General features: G+C 40.3%; 1 protein-coding gene across 4 annotated transcripts; it reads left to right on the top strand.

Moving 5' to 3' along the window:
• Positions 1 to 2,843: 2,843 nt before the first annotated feature.
• On the top strand, positions 2,844 to 14,754 carry LOC121250904. Of its 4 annotated transcripts, none has more exons than XR_005937872.1 (3): positions 2,844 to 3,096; positions 3,738 to 3,929; positions 14,176 to 14,233. XR_005937872.1 is itself a non-coding variant. In XM_041150147.1 (3 exons), exons 1-3 carry the CDS (start codon positions 2,994 to 2,996, stop codon positions 14,350 to 14,352), a joined length of 453 nt encoding a protein of 150 aa, XP_041006081.1. In that variant the 5' UTR covers positions 2,844 to 2,993; the 3' UTR covers positions 14,353 to 14,754. The 4 variants fall into 4 exon arrangements, 3 of the variants coding, with proteins under 3 accessions (XP_041006081.1, XP_041006082.1, XP_041006083.1); XM_041150147.1 differs by having other exon boundaries at positions 3,757 to 3,929; positions 14,176 to 14,754; XM_041150148.1 differs by lacking the exon at positions 3,738 to 3,929 and having other exon boundaries at positions 14,176 to 14,754.
• Positions 14,755 to 15,637: the final 883 nt, after the last annotated feature.

A 15,637-nucleotide genomic window follows, 5' to 3' on the forward strand; every position in this document is an offset into this window, starting at 1 on the left:
TGTCGTCAAGAAAACGATTGCAAATTAAATAAAGTAAGTGTAAGGGCACTGAAACGGTGTACATGAAGTTGAAATTCCCATCACATCCCTGTGATAGGAATCTGTGGAGTAACTAGAGGAACATGTATCCTCTCTTGGAAAGTGAGCCAAACTCTTGTATCCTAAAAGGCCTATCGAACCAGGACCACAAGCCCACCTAATCAAGATCATAACCTACAAACGTGCTCATACAAGATTCTGGCCTGGCCATCATTAGTAATGGATCAATAAGGTAGCAGAAAAGATTACTACAAACCATTTCCAGAAAGATCAAGCCTAATTGATCGCCTAGGATATTAATCCTACCTGGCATAGTAGTAGGTTCAATGTGCTAACAACCTGCGATCTAACCTAGATTGGAGGGATCAAGTTGTTAAAGCAAGTTATATCACTTAAGCACTACTCTATATATATGAGAAGGAAGCAGACACCTAAGGGAACTTCAAAAACCATTTTTTCTAAGAGTTAAGATATCATATGAGCTTATCCTAACTTAGGCAATGGAGGTATATCATACCACCCCGAGCCCTTCTCTAGTTTTGCTAGTGCAGGTCATTACACATTGTTGGCAGGAGTGCGAAACACATTCGTAACACACTTATCTTCCACAACATATGTATTGCGGGATACGGGAGTAACCTTTCTATCATTTATATGCAATCTAAACCAGGTGTAATGGTGGAAAAGACAAAAGCTACAATAATTTAGCCATAGGACACTCGATCTGGGAAGTTACGACTCTTTATGTTTGAGAAGAATCACCTAACTCTAACCCATTACGAGTTCAAGGAAAAGAAAATAAGGGTTAAGTTAGATTCACCCTACTTAAAAAAATAAAAAAAATAAAAAAATAAAAAAAAATTATATCTTTTTCTCGTCATTTTAGAACCAAACTGGGTCCAAATTACAGAGTATAATCACAACCCAAATTTCACTTAGCATTGCGTTGTGCTACAACTCAAATTCAGGAGAAGTCGTATAGTATATGCCATATGGACGAAGAAGCTGAATATGGAGCCCGTCGTCAAAGCCACACGTCAGAGCCCAAAGAGCTTTAGCTCGGGAGGAGGATAGAAGGGCGGTAAAGGGAGCAAGGGGAATGGGAGGGAAAGATGAAACACAACTTTTTCACCACAATGTCAAGTTTGAAAATTTAGGAATGTTTCAGCCCATACGGCTATGGGTTGCAATATGTGATATGACCCGTAAACTCAATACGAACACGACACGAAAGTAGAGGGTTTGGATTTGATGTTAACGAGTTCGGGTGGAAATGTGTTGACTCGTTAAGACATTAATTATAAATGAGTTAATAATAGGTCAACCTGCTTAATCCAAAATCAACCAGTTTTTGACCCATTAAGATTTTATTTCAAAATCACAATTTTATTATTGTTGAGTTGTAATATTGGTATTTCTCAGTATGCTTATGTTTTCATTGTTAGAATTATAATCCTTGACCTATGCTCATATTTGTTATTATAGAGTTTGTAATATTGGTTTTATTATATGTTAAAATTTGAAAAATATTGATATTTTTTATTAGTAGATAGTCTTATTTTTTTAAAATATTGTGGCTACTAATAAGTATAGATTTTAATTTTTATGTGGAATTATTTTAATCGAGTCAAATGGGTTATGCGTGTTAGTTCAACCCATTTACATGAAACTGGTTTAAATAAGTCGTGTTGTGTTGACTTATTTCTAATTAATTATTAAATAAGTGACACAACATGACTTGCTATCTAAATGGGTCGAGTTAGAGTTTAAAAGTTTGATACGTTTAGTTGAACGGATCGGGATCGGATTGATCCATATAATTAAATGTTCATGACTTAACATAACACGTGCATGAACACAATTTGAAAACACGAATTGCTACCCCTACGTATGGCTAAAATGAAGCGCACCATTTCATTCAAACTTTTGACATTTGTAGGGACTATTTTTTAATGAGAAATGATATTTGCAGTTATAAAGTATATAAGTGCCGCACACTCCTTTTAAAAAAATGAGTAAATATGAGATTTCCATAAAAAAAATTAACTTTTTAACGGTGAATCATACTCTTTTTAACTTTTATAAAAAGAATGTGTGGCAATTGTGTATATTATAACTGCATGACCCATTACTATATTTAGGATTACTCTACGACTCCATATGTGCATTTCTTGCAATTGATGCATAGATGCAATGAATAAGAAAAGAGAGATGCTAGGGAGCCCGATTTGGGCTCCCCTTTTTCTCTCCCGTCTGACGTGGGAAAGTCAACTGGCCTTTCATTTTCTTTTTCTTTTTTTTGTCTTCCCATTTCTCTCCATTGGTGAAATACACGAAAAAAATTATCTATTCATGTGAATAATATAATTGTTTAAGTCCACTTTTTTCTTTTTATGTTTTTCCTGTGACTTAGCTTTATTAGTTTAATAAAGTAACATTATCATGTTAACTGTTTGAAAAATGAAAAGAATAAAATCTATCAGTTTATCAATTTGTATATCAGATTGTAAAGTTACTTTTATTATGAACTAAATTTATTAATTTGTAAGTTTATTTTGTATAATGTCTTTATATAACAGTTCTAGATGATAAAATGTTAGTTTTTCTTCTTTTCATTTTACAAACAGTTAACATGATAATATTACTTTATTAAATTAATGATGCTAAAGTAAGAGGAAATACAAGAAAAGAAAAAAAATAGACTTAAACAGTTATATTATTCCTAATATTTTTTCCCTATATTTCATCCAATGAGAAAAAATGGAAAGACAAAAAAAAAAAAAAAGAGAGAGAGAGAGCCTTCCCGCGTCAAACGGCAGAGAAAAAGGGCAGCCCAGATCGGGCTTCCTAGCATTTCTCATAAGGAAAACAAAAACCAGATACTTCTAAAAACAAAAATCGCCCGGACAAAGCCCTTTTTTGGCACACGTTGATACAGACCAGCAGTACTTTCGATGGAGCCGCCATCTCCACCGTCTTTTCCTCCGAAAGAGTCGCTCATTAACCGCTGCAAACCCATTTGGCGTTCTTTCTTGATCTTCAATCTCGCTCTCGGAGGTCAGCCCCTACTCTTCCTCCCTCTTTTGTCTGCATGTATGCATCATGTATGTGCTTCGTGCACTTGAATGTGGCTCAGAGGTTGGTTAAAAAAAAATATGGATTTAGTGACACTGTGGACGTACGAGTAATGGGTTTTGCTATAGGTGTTGAATTGATCAGTTTCTGGTGTGGACTACTGGGTAATGGGTTTTGCTATAGGTAGAAGATTCTTTGAAGTGATCTGATTTCGGATGGGCTTTCGTCGGTTTGCATTTTTAGCCTATAAAGTGTTTGACGAATTGGTTATTAGGAGTTCTTTAAGGCTGTATTGGCTTTGATTATGTGCTGTTTTGACCTATGGCTATTTGATTCTTTTTCTTTTTAATTTTATTTTGAGTTATCCTTGCCACTTCTCCCCAACGTTTTCCTTTTTTTGTCTGAAAGGAAGTTTTATAATATTACTAAACATTTAAAGTTGATGACAAGGTTATAGAGATAAACTACATCAACATATTCCAACCATCCAAAAACTCCGAATTCATATTTAGCATGCAAGAAGCTCCGAATTCATATTTAGACCAAAACAGAACAGTAGATCAGCTAAATCTATATTTTTGACGTGGCTGTTGAGTTGGTAACAATCCAAAATGCTTCTTCAGAAGCACTCTTTGCGTTTAGTATTTGTCATCAGGGGAGAAGCAGGTTGGATGAGCAGATGGTGCTGCCAGTACCAGTGGCAATTCTTTCTTAGTTTTTTTTGTTATTGGCATCGGGTGTCCGAGAACTGCATCCCGACTAATCCTGGGAGTACACAGGCCCTCGACAAGGAGTTTTCTGCAAGTGCACCTCAGGTAATTCAAGGGGAAAATCCGCCAATGGCCCTTAGAGATTGTTTGCACCTAGTGGAATTTGAACCTTGACAATTCTTTCTTAGTAGTATCGACTTTGTCGCCATTCTCGTTTATGTAGAACTGGAGATACATTTTTGCTTATTGTTCAGTCCACTATTTAGCCAGACAAAGAAGAGTGCTAAGTATGAACGGTCCTCGTGCTAAGAGTTTAACAGATGGGGGGAATTTTCCATTTATCCAACAGATATGCATCCATTTTATGGGAAATGTTAGATGGTTGGATCAAAAATTTCCTTTTTCCAAAACTTCCATTTGATTATCTGTAAGGATAAGAAAATGGTTGGTAAATAAGTTGATTCTGATGAAGAGATCTAGCCATGATCATGTTTTTGTTTATAACATCTGAACTTACACAAGTACAATCTTTGTATGAATGGGCATTTGTAGGCACCAAAACAAGCACAAAGTTTTACAACTTTTTCTCTCCGTACATTTGAGAAAAAATGATGTCTCATTTCGACGGTGTTAATTTCCTATTAATGGTGGTCGAGCTCAATGATGCTTAGCACAATTTCTTCATTTCTTTACGAGTAGTTGCGTCGTGATGGAGTCGAGTAGGAATGTTATCATTGATCAAAAGTTTTTTGAGATTAAGAAGGTTAATGAAAAGTGGTGGAGAATCACAAAGAGCAGTTGTTGCGCTGTGAAACACATCTCCATTGACCAAGAATTTTTGGGGTGGTTGGCTGCCATGGTGAAGGAAGGTGTAGCCTATGGGGGTTCTTCCGATTTTCTTATATTGCAAAGAATTGGGTCTCAGGTCTTGGTGGTGCAGAGGCAGCTTAACTCCTATGGGAGATTCTTCTCCTTATCGAATTTCAGACAAGTGAAGCAGTGTGGTTTGATAGTGATATCGGAAGGGAGGAAGGGGGTAGGTTGGAGGAACTTTGGAGATATGCTGAAGGAAATCTCTGCAACCTCCTATGTTTTTTTTTTTTTTTTTTTTTTTTTTTTTTTTTTGGGGGGGGGGGGGGGGGGGGGGGGGGGGGGGGGGGGGGAACAAAGGTAGCCCATGGCTGCCTTTTCCTCCGTCGCAAGGGCACCAATCTTTCTCCTCATACAGAGAGACTGTCTCAAGCTCCAAAACATGCAGAGAGGGCAGGTGATTCTTGTTCTTTGGTGAAGGCACAACACTGCGAAGGGGATGGCAGGAGTGTGTTGAGGCTGAATATGGAAACTTTGCTGCACGCCTTGGCTGAAATGGAGAAGCGAGTTGGTACTTTGCAAACTAATATGGTTATATTAAAACGATGCGTTGAGGAGGGGGTGAAGAGGAATTTAGGTTTGGGTCAAGAAGAAGCCCTTGCAATGGGCTGGGTCAAGAAGTTGGTTTACAGGTGCCTAAGGCTGGGTCAAGAGCCGATGGGTCTAAGGGTAAGGGCTTGGCTCTAGTCTGGCCTTAAGTGCCTAAGGCCTGTCCTCAAGTGGCCCAACGGCCTATCACGCAGGCCCAACCTCATTTCTATGTGGAGCAACAGGCCCAACCCAAATCGTTCCATGCCCAAGCTGCGAAGACAGCTTTGCGAAGACAGCTTGGAGACGCAGGCCTTTGAGCGCCGATATCCCATCGTTGTCGAGGGCCTCAACCCCCACCATCGGCGATGGGTCAAGCGTCGACGTCAATGGTGATGGGTTCGCCAGCGAGGTCTAGGGCATCAAAATGTGCACCAGCAGAGTTTAGTGAAACCGATCCGTTCCTGCGTAATGTTGAGAGCTTCATTTTGTCGTCAAAGTTTGCACAAAAACAGTTGTGCGAGGTGGTCGGAGGCTCTGCTGTCTCTTGTGCCATCAGAAATGTCAAAGCGTGGTCTTTCGATTTTGGGATCTTTGATATGCACTCCACCCCTGGAGATGGGTGGTTTTGATGGAAACAAGTTGGGGGATTGCAACACTCTCGAAAATGTGAGATTCTCTGAAACTTTTGTGGCACCCAGAGGTGAATCTGAATTAGCTTGTGGCTCAGATCCAATTTCGGATCTGCAATTGGCTCTATTTGATAATGATTGTGCTGATGGGGAGGGGGCTATTCTAACCCCTCTGTGTACACTTCCTCCCAGTCCTAAATATTCTCGTTATTCTTTAACCTGGGTTTTCAAGAAGTTGGAGGAGATACAAGCTGTTATTAGAGTCTCTTGTGGTGGCTACGAAGAACAATTTAAGGCCCTTCTCGTGGCAATTGAAGATATCCGTTCGAAGTCAGCCACAAAGCGAGATAGGGAACTTTAAAGGCTAACTTGTTTCGTCAATTATGATGTGAAGGAACGGAGTGGCGAAAGGGATAGATGGAAAGGGAGGGGCAATCTATGTTTACATGAAGCTTAAGATTATATCTTGAAATGTGCGGGGGTTTAATGATCGCAATAAACACTTTCGTATCAAATTATTATTGCAGATGTGGAAAGGTGATGTGGTGTGTTTTCAAGAAACAAAGTTGTGATTCATTGATAGAAGAATTGTGCGGAGCTTATGGGGGTGCTCGTATATGGGTTGGTCTTACTTGGCCTTTTTGGGAGCCTCAGGCGGAGTGTTACTAATGTGGGATAAAAGAGTGGTTAAGGCGATTGAGAAGTGTATTGGAGATTTCTCTGTAGCGGCTCTATTCAAAAATGTTATTGATAGATGGGAATGGGCATTTGTAGGCACCTATGGTCCTAATGTGGACAGGGATAGGAGAAGATTGTGGGAGGAGTTGGCGAGTTTATACTTCTTATGGGATGTACCGTGATGCATGGGGGGTGATTTTAACATTATCCTCTTTCCTAGTGAGTGATCAAAGCATTATCAAAATTCTGTGGCCATGGAGGAGTTCTCCAAATTCATTTTTTATCTGAACCTCATGGACCCCTAGTAGGAGGCGAGTACACTTGGTCAAATTGTCGGGTTTGGTCGAAATTGGATAGATTCCTTGTCTCTCATTCGTGGAAGGTCCACTATCTAGAGGTATGTCAGAAACAGCTAGCTTGAATCAGCTCAGATCATTATCCTATTCTACTAGATTGTGAGGGCATTCACAGGGGTCATCGATACTTCAAGTTTAAAAACATGTGGCTAACAGCAGATGAGTTTGTAGAGATGGTGCGTGCTTGGTGGTCATTGTATCAGTTTACTAGCACTCCAAGTTTTATTCTTGCAGGTAAGTTGAAGGCTCTGAAACAAGACCTAAAGAAGTGGAACTTGGAAGTTTTTTGCCACATTGACAATCATAAGTCTACCCTTTTGGAGGAATTGCAGGATTTAGAGGGAAGGGAATTATAGGGAGATACCTCGAAGGAGGTGCTATTGAGGAAGGGCATGGTTATGGCAAATTTGGAGAGGGTTTTGTTGTCGGAGGAGGCTTCATGGCATCAAAAATCCAAGGCCCTTTCTTATTCATTAGCAATAAGCACTGAATCCTAAAAGCTTTTCTCTCTCCTCTCCTTTTTCTCTCTGTATGTAAAAACTTCCAAAAATATTTTCTCTTCTAAGATGGTGGCTATGGCCTCTTGACGGTGTTCCTACTGGTGGATTATTCTTTGGAAGGAAGATGCCTCCCATGAAATGTATTGTCATTGAATTGATGGTGTTCGAAGTGAGAAGAGAGGGGTGTGAGGTGCTCATCACAGAGAAAGGCTAGAAGGTTGTGCAAAGCCTGAGTTTGGGTTTAGACACCATCCGTTGGTTATCGAGAAAACACTGGAGGGATGTGCGAAAGCTAGAAGCAAGGAGTTTTACTCTGCTCACCGTGAAGGAGGCAGAGCTTTCACCGCATAGCGGTGTTCAAACTCTCGTGGCTTTTACATGGCCTTGGTGGAGTACGGTGGGGGACGCTGTCGCAATCTCATTTTTATCCTGGAGGACAAGGATGGAGCGGGGTTGAGAAACCTTGCGGTAGTGCTGTAGGAGGCTAGCGGAAAAGGTGGTAAAACTTTCCTTGCACCATTGCCTCTGTCGTACAGGGAGGCTTTGGAGTCGTCTCGAGAGGTGTGAAAACCAGAGAAAACAGACTTACGAAAGTCAGATGAAAATATTCTTTCGGCAGGAAATCAGTATGGTGAAGGAGATGGCAGAGCATGGTTGGGGCAGAAAGTAGAAAGAGTGTTGAAGGAACTGCACGATATGCAGTGGAGGATAAAGGACATGTCTGATCAACTTTATAAGTTGAAAGGCTGCGTTGAAGGGCTTTCTGAAGGGGAGTGGTGCATGGGCTCTGGCCCTGGCCTGTATGTGGGAAAGAATGTGGGAAAAGGTCAATTGGGTGGGCCTGTAGGTAAAGCCCAAGTTATGGGCCAGTCCAAAGGTAAGGCAAAGGTGGTTGGTTGGGGAACTTGGCTTCAACCCAAAAGGATGCCAAAGCAGAAGGGTCTTTCCTGGTGCAAGAAGACCCATCACGATGAAGGCCCATCGAAGTACAAACCTGAGCCACCGTCGCCGGTAAAGACCCAGACAACCTCGCCGATGGCCATGGAAGTGCCGACGGTAGCTTTGCCGCCAGCTGAAGCTGTATCGAAGCAAAAGGGAGTGGAGTTGAGTAGTTTTGTTACTCCTGTAGCCCTCACCGTCACGGGACCTGCACAAAACAGGTCAACGACAGTCTCTGTTCTCTCTCCGACAACAACCGCCTTTGTTGTCCCTTCGACAATATCGACAATGGTGGCTGGGCATACACAGACAACGTTGGATGGTGACTTTTTGACTGGGAAGACTAACTGGGCAGATGCGAGGCCTTGCCGTCATCCTTTGTAGCACCCACCGCCACGGGACCTGCACAGAACAGGTCGCAAACTTCACAAGTGGCACCTGAAGAATTTTTGGCTTGAAACAGTGGTGATATGGTGGTTTTTGGAATAATGGAACATGATGAAAAAAATGATGAGATTTCTATGAAGGAGCCAGAAGAGGTAGATTTGCAGTTAGCTATTTGTGAAGGGGAGTGCATGAACGGGGGAAACGCTGAACCTATACGCATGCTTCCCCAAAATTCGAATTCAGACCAATTCATTTCGGATTGGGTGTTTAAGAAAGTGGAGGACCTGCAAGCCTGTCTTGGGGTGTCTTGTCCAGGCTTTGAAGAATAATTCAGGGCTCTCCTTGTTGCCATTGACGATAGCCGATCGAAGTCCGCCACTAAGAGAGATAGGGAACTTAAAAGGCTTAGATGCTCTATAAATTATGAAGTGAAGGAAGGGAGTAGCGGAAGGGATAGAATGAAAGGGAGGGGAGTTACTATTGTCCATGAAACCTAAGATCCTCTCATGGAACGTGTGGGGGCTTAATGATCGCAATAAGCGCCTCCGCATTAAATCTTTATTGCGATCATGGAAGGTTGTGGTGGTGTATTTTCTTGACTTATTCACAGCTTGTTGGGGGGGGGGGGGGTGTTCATATATAGGTTGGTCTTATTTGCCTTTGGTAGGAGCGGCTGGGGGTATTCTCTTAAAAGGGTGGTCGAGGCGGTTGAGGAGTGCATTGGGACTTTTTTGGTTGCTAATCTTTTTAAAAATGTAGTAGATGGGTGGGAATGGGCTTATGTAGGCATTTATTGGCCTAATTTGGATAGAGAGAGGAGAAGACTTTGGGAAGAGTTGGCGGGCTTATATTGTCTATGGGTGGGGATTTCAACATCACTCACTTCCCGAGCGAGAGATCAGGTAACTCTTGCACTTCTACAACTATGGAGGAGTATCACATCTTTTATTTGCAAATGATACACTCCTCTTTTGTGAAGCGGAATTGGATCAAATTCAAGCTCTTCAAGCACTTTCGTTATGCTTTGATGCCGTGTCAGGGCTTAAGGTCAACCTTGACAAATTTGAGATGGTGGCGGTGGGTGGGGTGCCTCAAATTAGCAGCCTAGCAGATCTCGTGTAAAGTGTCTTGTCTGCCTATGAAATATTTGGGCCTCCCCTTGGGGGCGACTTTCAAAGCAAGAGCTATTTGGGAAGGGGTTATTGAGAAAGTGGAGAAAATGTTGGCTGGGTGGAAACGGTTGTATCTATCGAAGGAAGGGTAGATTACACAAATCACAAGCACTTTATCTAATCTCCTGACCTATTTCCTATCTCTATTTTCGTTGCCTACTGGGGTGACAAATAGGATCGAGAAGTCATTTCGGACTTTATTGTGGGGTGGTTTGGGGAGGAAAACAAATTCCATCTTGTTAATTGGAATAAAGTTTGTTCCCCAATATCGAGTGGAGGTTTGGGTGTGCGTAATCTAAGGACTTTCAACAAAGCGTCATTGGAGAAATTGCTATGGAGGTATCATTTGGAGGGTGAGTCATTGTGAAAGGAAGTTGTTGACTCTAGGCATGGAGGTGCTTGGGGTGGTTGGTGCATTAATTCAGTGAGGGGGTGGTATGGCTTGGGTTTGTGGAGATATATTAGGGAGGGTTGGCAATGTTTCGAAAACAACATCCGTTATGTGTTTGGTCAAGGTACTAGAATCAGGTTTTGGCAGGATGTTTGGTATGGATAGCGCTCTTTGGAGAGGGCCTTCCCAGCTCTCTATAGTATTGCAACTAACAGGGAGCCTATGGTGGTAGATGTGCTAGTGTTTGCTCCTGGTACCTATCAGTGGAACATTCTATTTACTCGGGATAACCATGACTGGGAGCTGTCTACAGTTGCAGAATTTTTCAGCTTACTACACTCCTCAAGAGAGACAATGGCATGGGTTGATAGAACACAATGGAGAACCAATAGCAGCAAGAAGTTCACAGTGAAGGCATATTATAAAATGTTGGCTTCACAAGGTAATGTACCTTTTCTGTGGAAGAGCATTTGGAGGTCTCGCATACCCTCCAAAGTGGCCTTCTTTGTGTGGACTGCAACCCTGGAGAATATTCTAACCACGGACAACTTACAGAAGAAGGGCCTCATTGTGATAGATTGGTGTTATATGTGCAAAAAACACGGAGAATCAATAGACCATCTTTTATTGCATTGTGATGTGATAAGGGTGTTGTGGGATGAGATATTTAGTAGAGTGAATGTTGATTGGGTTATGCCGTCAAAGGTGGCTGATATGCTTGCCTGCTGGAAGGGTATTCAAGGTTGTCCCCAGGTGGCAGCAGTTTGGAAGATGATACCTTTATGCATTATGTGGTGTATTTGGATGGAGAGGAACGCTAGGTGCTTTGAAGATAGTGAGAGAACAATGGCAGAGCTTTAGATTTTTTTTCTACACACTTTACTCCTATGGTTTTCAGCTATTGTCATTAATGGAAACAATGTGCATGATTTCTTATCTTTAATGTAGTGCTTTTAGAATGTATGTAGGCGTTTTCTTTTGTATACTCCCTGTGTACATGGACTATGTCTATTTTTCATTTATATCAATGAAACTTACTTCTTACTTATAAAAAAAAAAAAAATCCAAGATCCTTTGGTTGAAAGAAGGTGATAAGTGTACAAAGTACTTTCACAAAGTGGCTAATTCACATCGGCGCAGTAACACTATTGAGTCACTACATTCAGTTACTCAGGTGCTATCTTCTCCTCCCGAACTAGAAAACCTTATTATGCATTATTATGAGACCCTTCTCACAAAACCGACTTGTTGGAGGCCGAAACTTGAGACCTTATCCTTTGAGGCAATTGACTCTCAGAGTGTGAGTATTTTGGAGAGACCTTTTGATGAAGATGAGATCTACAAGGTCATCTCTAGTATGGCTAAGGATAAAGCAACAGGCCCGGGTGGTCTTTCAATGGGTTTCTTTCAAACTTGTTAGGACATTGTGAAAGGTGATGTTATGCAGGTCTTTAGTGAATTTCACTCTGTTCAAAAGTTTGAAAAATCCCTTAATGCAACGTTCATCGCTTTCATTCCCAATAAACATGGGGCTTCAATTATTGAGGATTTTCACCCTATAAGCTTGCTTAGTGGCGTATATAAGATTATTTCGAAGGTTCTTACCAACCGGTTAAGTCCTGTGTTGGAACATATTATTTCCAAGCCTTAGAAATCATTTATTCGTGGGAGACAAATTCTTGACTCGGTGCTCGTTGCAAATGAGTGCTTGGACCATAGATTGTGGGAGAGAGGTTCAGGTATTCCTTGCAAGCTTGACATGGAAAAGGCCTATGATCACGTGAATTGGGAATTTCTCTTATACCTGCTTGGGAGATATGGCTTTGGTGATAGGTGGATTTCCTGGATGCGTCATTGTATTTCTACCGCTCGGTTCTCAATTCTAGTTAACGGTACACCTTCTGGTTTTTTTTATAGTTCCCAAGGTTTGCAGCAAGGAGATCATCTATCTCCTCTTTTGTTTGTTATAGTTATGGAGGCTCTTAGCCCAATGATGCAAGCCGTTGTTGGTGGAGGTTTCTTATCTAGTTTCCAGGTGGGCAATGGCACTGGTGGCTCTATTATCATCTCACACCTTTTATTTGCAGATGATACTTTACTCTTTTGTGAAGCGGATAATAGCCAGATCCAAACTCTACGAGCACTATTACTTTGCTTTGAAGCAGTTTCGAGGCTCAAGGTGAATCTTGTAAGTCCGAGATGGTTCCGGTGGGTGCGGTCTCATATATCCTTAGTTTAACAAGCCTTTTGGATTGTAAAGTGTCCTCTTTGCCAATGAAATATCTGGGCCTTCCGTTGGGAGCAACTTTTACGGCTAGAGCTATATGGATGGGGTGGCGGAGGAGATAGATAAAAGGTTGGTTGGTTAGAAACAGGTGTATTTATCGAAAGGGGGTTGTCTCACCCTTATTAAGAGCACCCTTACTAACCTCTCCACATATTTTTTTATCTATGTTTCCTATGCTTGCAGGAGTGTTGAACAGGATGGAGAAACTTTTTAGGGCGTTCTTATGGGGGGACATGGAGGAGGAGAAGAAATTACATCTAGTTACATGAAAGACAGTATGTGCTCTAGTTGTATATGGGGGGTTGGAAGTGTGTAATTTGAGAACTTTTAATAAAACTCTATTGGGAAAATGGCTATGGAGATATCACTTGGAGGAGGGATCATTGTGGAAGGAAATTATCGACGTTAAATATGGAGTTGCTCGGGGTGGTTGGTGCTCCAACGAAATGAGAGGGGGGGTATGGTGTGGGTTTATGAAAGTTTATAAGGAGAGAGTGACCATGCTTTGAAAAATAGATTTGCTTTGTAGCCGGAGAGGGCAATCGAATCAGTTTTTTATGAGACGTGTGGTGTGGAGATCACGCGTTGGAAAGGGCTCTTCTGGCTCGTATTGCAGCTAATAGGGAAGCGTCAGTGACGGATATGAGGATATTTTCTCATGGTTCTCATCAGTGGAATATTCTTTTTAATAGGGATTTTCATGATTGGAAATTATCAATTGTATCAAATTTTTTCAGCCTACTATACTCCATGGGGACTCCTATGGCACAACGTGATAGATTGAAAAAGTGGAGGTCTAATAATCACAAGAAATGTACAGTTAAGGCGTACTATAAAATTTTGTCAACACAAGATTATATTCTGTTCCCTTGGAAGAATATTTGGAGGTCTCATGTGCCTTCTAAAGTAGCCTTTTTTGTATGGAATACCGCTTTTGGGAAAATCTTGACCACGGACAATCTGAGGAAGAGTGGATGTGAGGTAACAAGTGTGTTGTGGGATGAGATCTTTCAAAGGGTTGATGTTGCTTTGGTTATACCTTTGAGGGTGGTGGATTTGTTGGGTTGTTATTGGAAGATGCAAGGCTGTCATCAAGTAGCAGCAGTGTGAAAGATGACCTCGTTGTGTATCATGTGGTGTATTTGGTTGGAAATGAATGCATGTTGCTTTGAAGATAAGGAATGCATAAGGGCGGAGCTGAGGAATTTTTTTCTCCACATTTTATTGCTTTGGTTTTTTGCTATTGTACTAAATAGAAACAATGTTCATGATTTCTTGTCTTTAATTTATCACTCTTAGAATGTATTTAGGTGTTCTTCTGTATACTTCCTGTGTACACGAGTTATGTCTATTTCATTCATATCAATAATATTTATCTCTTACTTTTATAAATACAAAAATGAAAAAAAAATAATGACAAAAAAAAGAACAATCTGTATATGAACTTTATTATGTTCTGTCCTTGACCACCTTGTGTAGTTGCTGATGGTCTGAAGTAATGAATCACTCCATATCATGCAAATTCTTATTCAGACTCTCTTGAAGGACATGAAAACTCACACTATTAACAAGAGAAACACAGGGCTACTTGCTGATTTGCGTTTCTCTCAGCTTACATGTTTGCAGGGGCAAGAAAGAAAGATGCAGTCATTGCTAATAGCAAATCTGCTGAAAAAAAGTTCGATGATCACAAAGCTACGAAAGAAGATCCCTCCGAACCTATTACGAGTCCAGCTACCCCAATTGCTGAGATGCCATATCTCCCTTATTCAGTACTGGAGCCATTGAAGGTCCTGGAGCCCATCCCTGAAGATCAGCAGCTTGAACTTTTCCAATGGATTTTGGAAGAGAAAAGAAAAGCCAAACCCAAAAGTCGTCAAGAGAAGCAACGAAATGATGAAGACAAGGCAATACTAAAACAGTATATTCGAGCAAAATCCATTCCAAGTCTTTAGTTGATACTTTTCTTGACCAAATATTTTGATTTGAAAAAGTTGAATTGTTTATTATATTTTGTGAAAATTTTAAAAAATTGTAATGATGAGATGAAATGAATTGAGGTGAGTTTCGAATTCAAATGGCACCGTAGAGAACATGCTACAAGGGACAGACTCTCACATATAGGTCTTATTGTGGAACTCATTTTGAACTTTCAGATAGATAGTCAATAGATTTACATTGGTTAGGCTATACGTACTGTTTAGACATCGATTATAGAGCCCATTTTTCCTCAATAAGCAGTGAACTCGTTCGTCAGTGAAGGAAAAACAAGACGTGATTTACTATAATCTAGCAGTAGTATTTTCATTTGGTTATGTAAGAGTTGGATATTTGAAAGCTTTACCCAATAAGTCCAAATTTTATTTCGTCAATACCGAAATCGTCTGAATATATCACATTTTGTGTATTGCGTGATGAAGAGAGGATCATCATGTCATCATTCTCTTCTTCATTGCCATGTCGTGGTCAAGCCATTGTTTTTAATCTTGTACCGTACTGGTCGGTACAGTTAGTATTTTCCGTAACGGCTATTGGGCTGGTACAAATATCATATATATTTCATACCGATTTAAATACCGGCCGTACCGACCTATATTTCGGCCTGTATTTCAGCCTATACCGGCTGATATCTCGACTTTTAATTATTTTTTTTTTCATTTTTTCAAATTACAAGTTTATTTTTTTTACCTCAATTCAGATAAGACTATTTATAATTTTTATATATATTTATATATAATTTATTAATATATAGACTATTATTTTAGAATATAATTTATATATATATTTATATATATAGTTTATTCATATATCGACTATTCCGAAACGGTACTGGTATCGAAATATTTCATTCTAATATCTTGACCAGTACAGTATCCGATACAGTATTCAAAAGATTGAGTCAAACTATTTTCACTTTACAAGTAAATGAAGAGTAGTTGGTGTAGCTTTGTAGTGTGGACCATAGCATCGTTGGAGCCCTTGGATTAAAAGAGAAGAAATTATTAACAAATTGATGGTCCTGATTTAACCAAAAAAAATTCAAAATATGGTCACTAGCATGAAAAGGATGGTA

Source organism: Juglans microcarpa x Juglans regia, chromosome 2D (assembly GCF_004785595.1).
Source record: "Juglans microcarpa x Juglans regia isolate MS1-56 chromosome 2D, Jm3101_v1.0, whole genome shotgun sequence".
Lineage (NCBI taxonomy): Eukaryota > Viridiplantae > Streptophyta > Magnoliopsida > Fagales > Juglandaceae > Juglans > Juglans microcarpa x Juglans regia.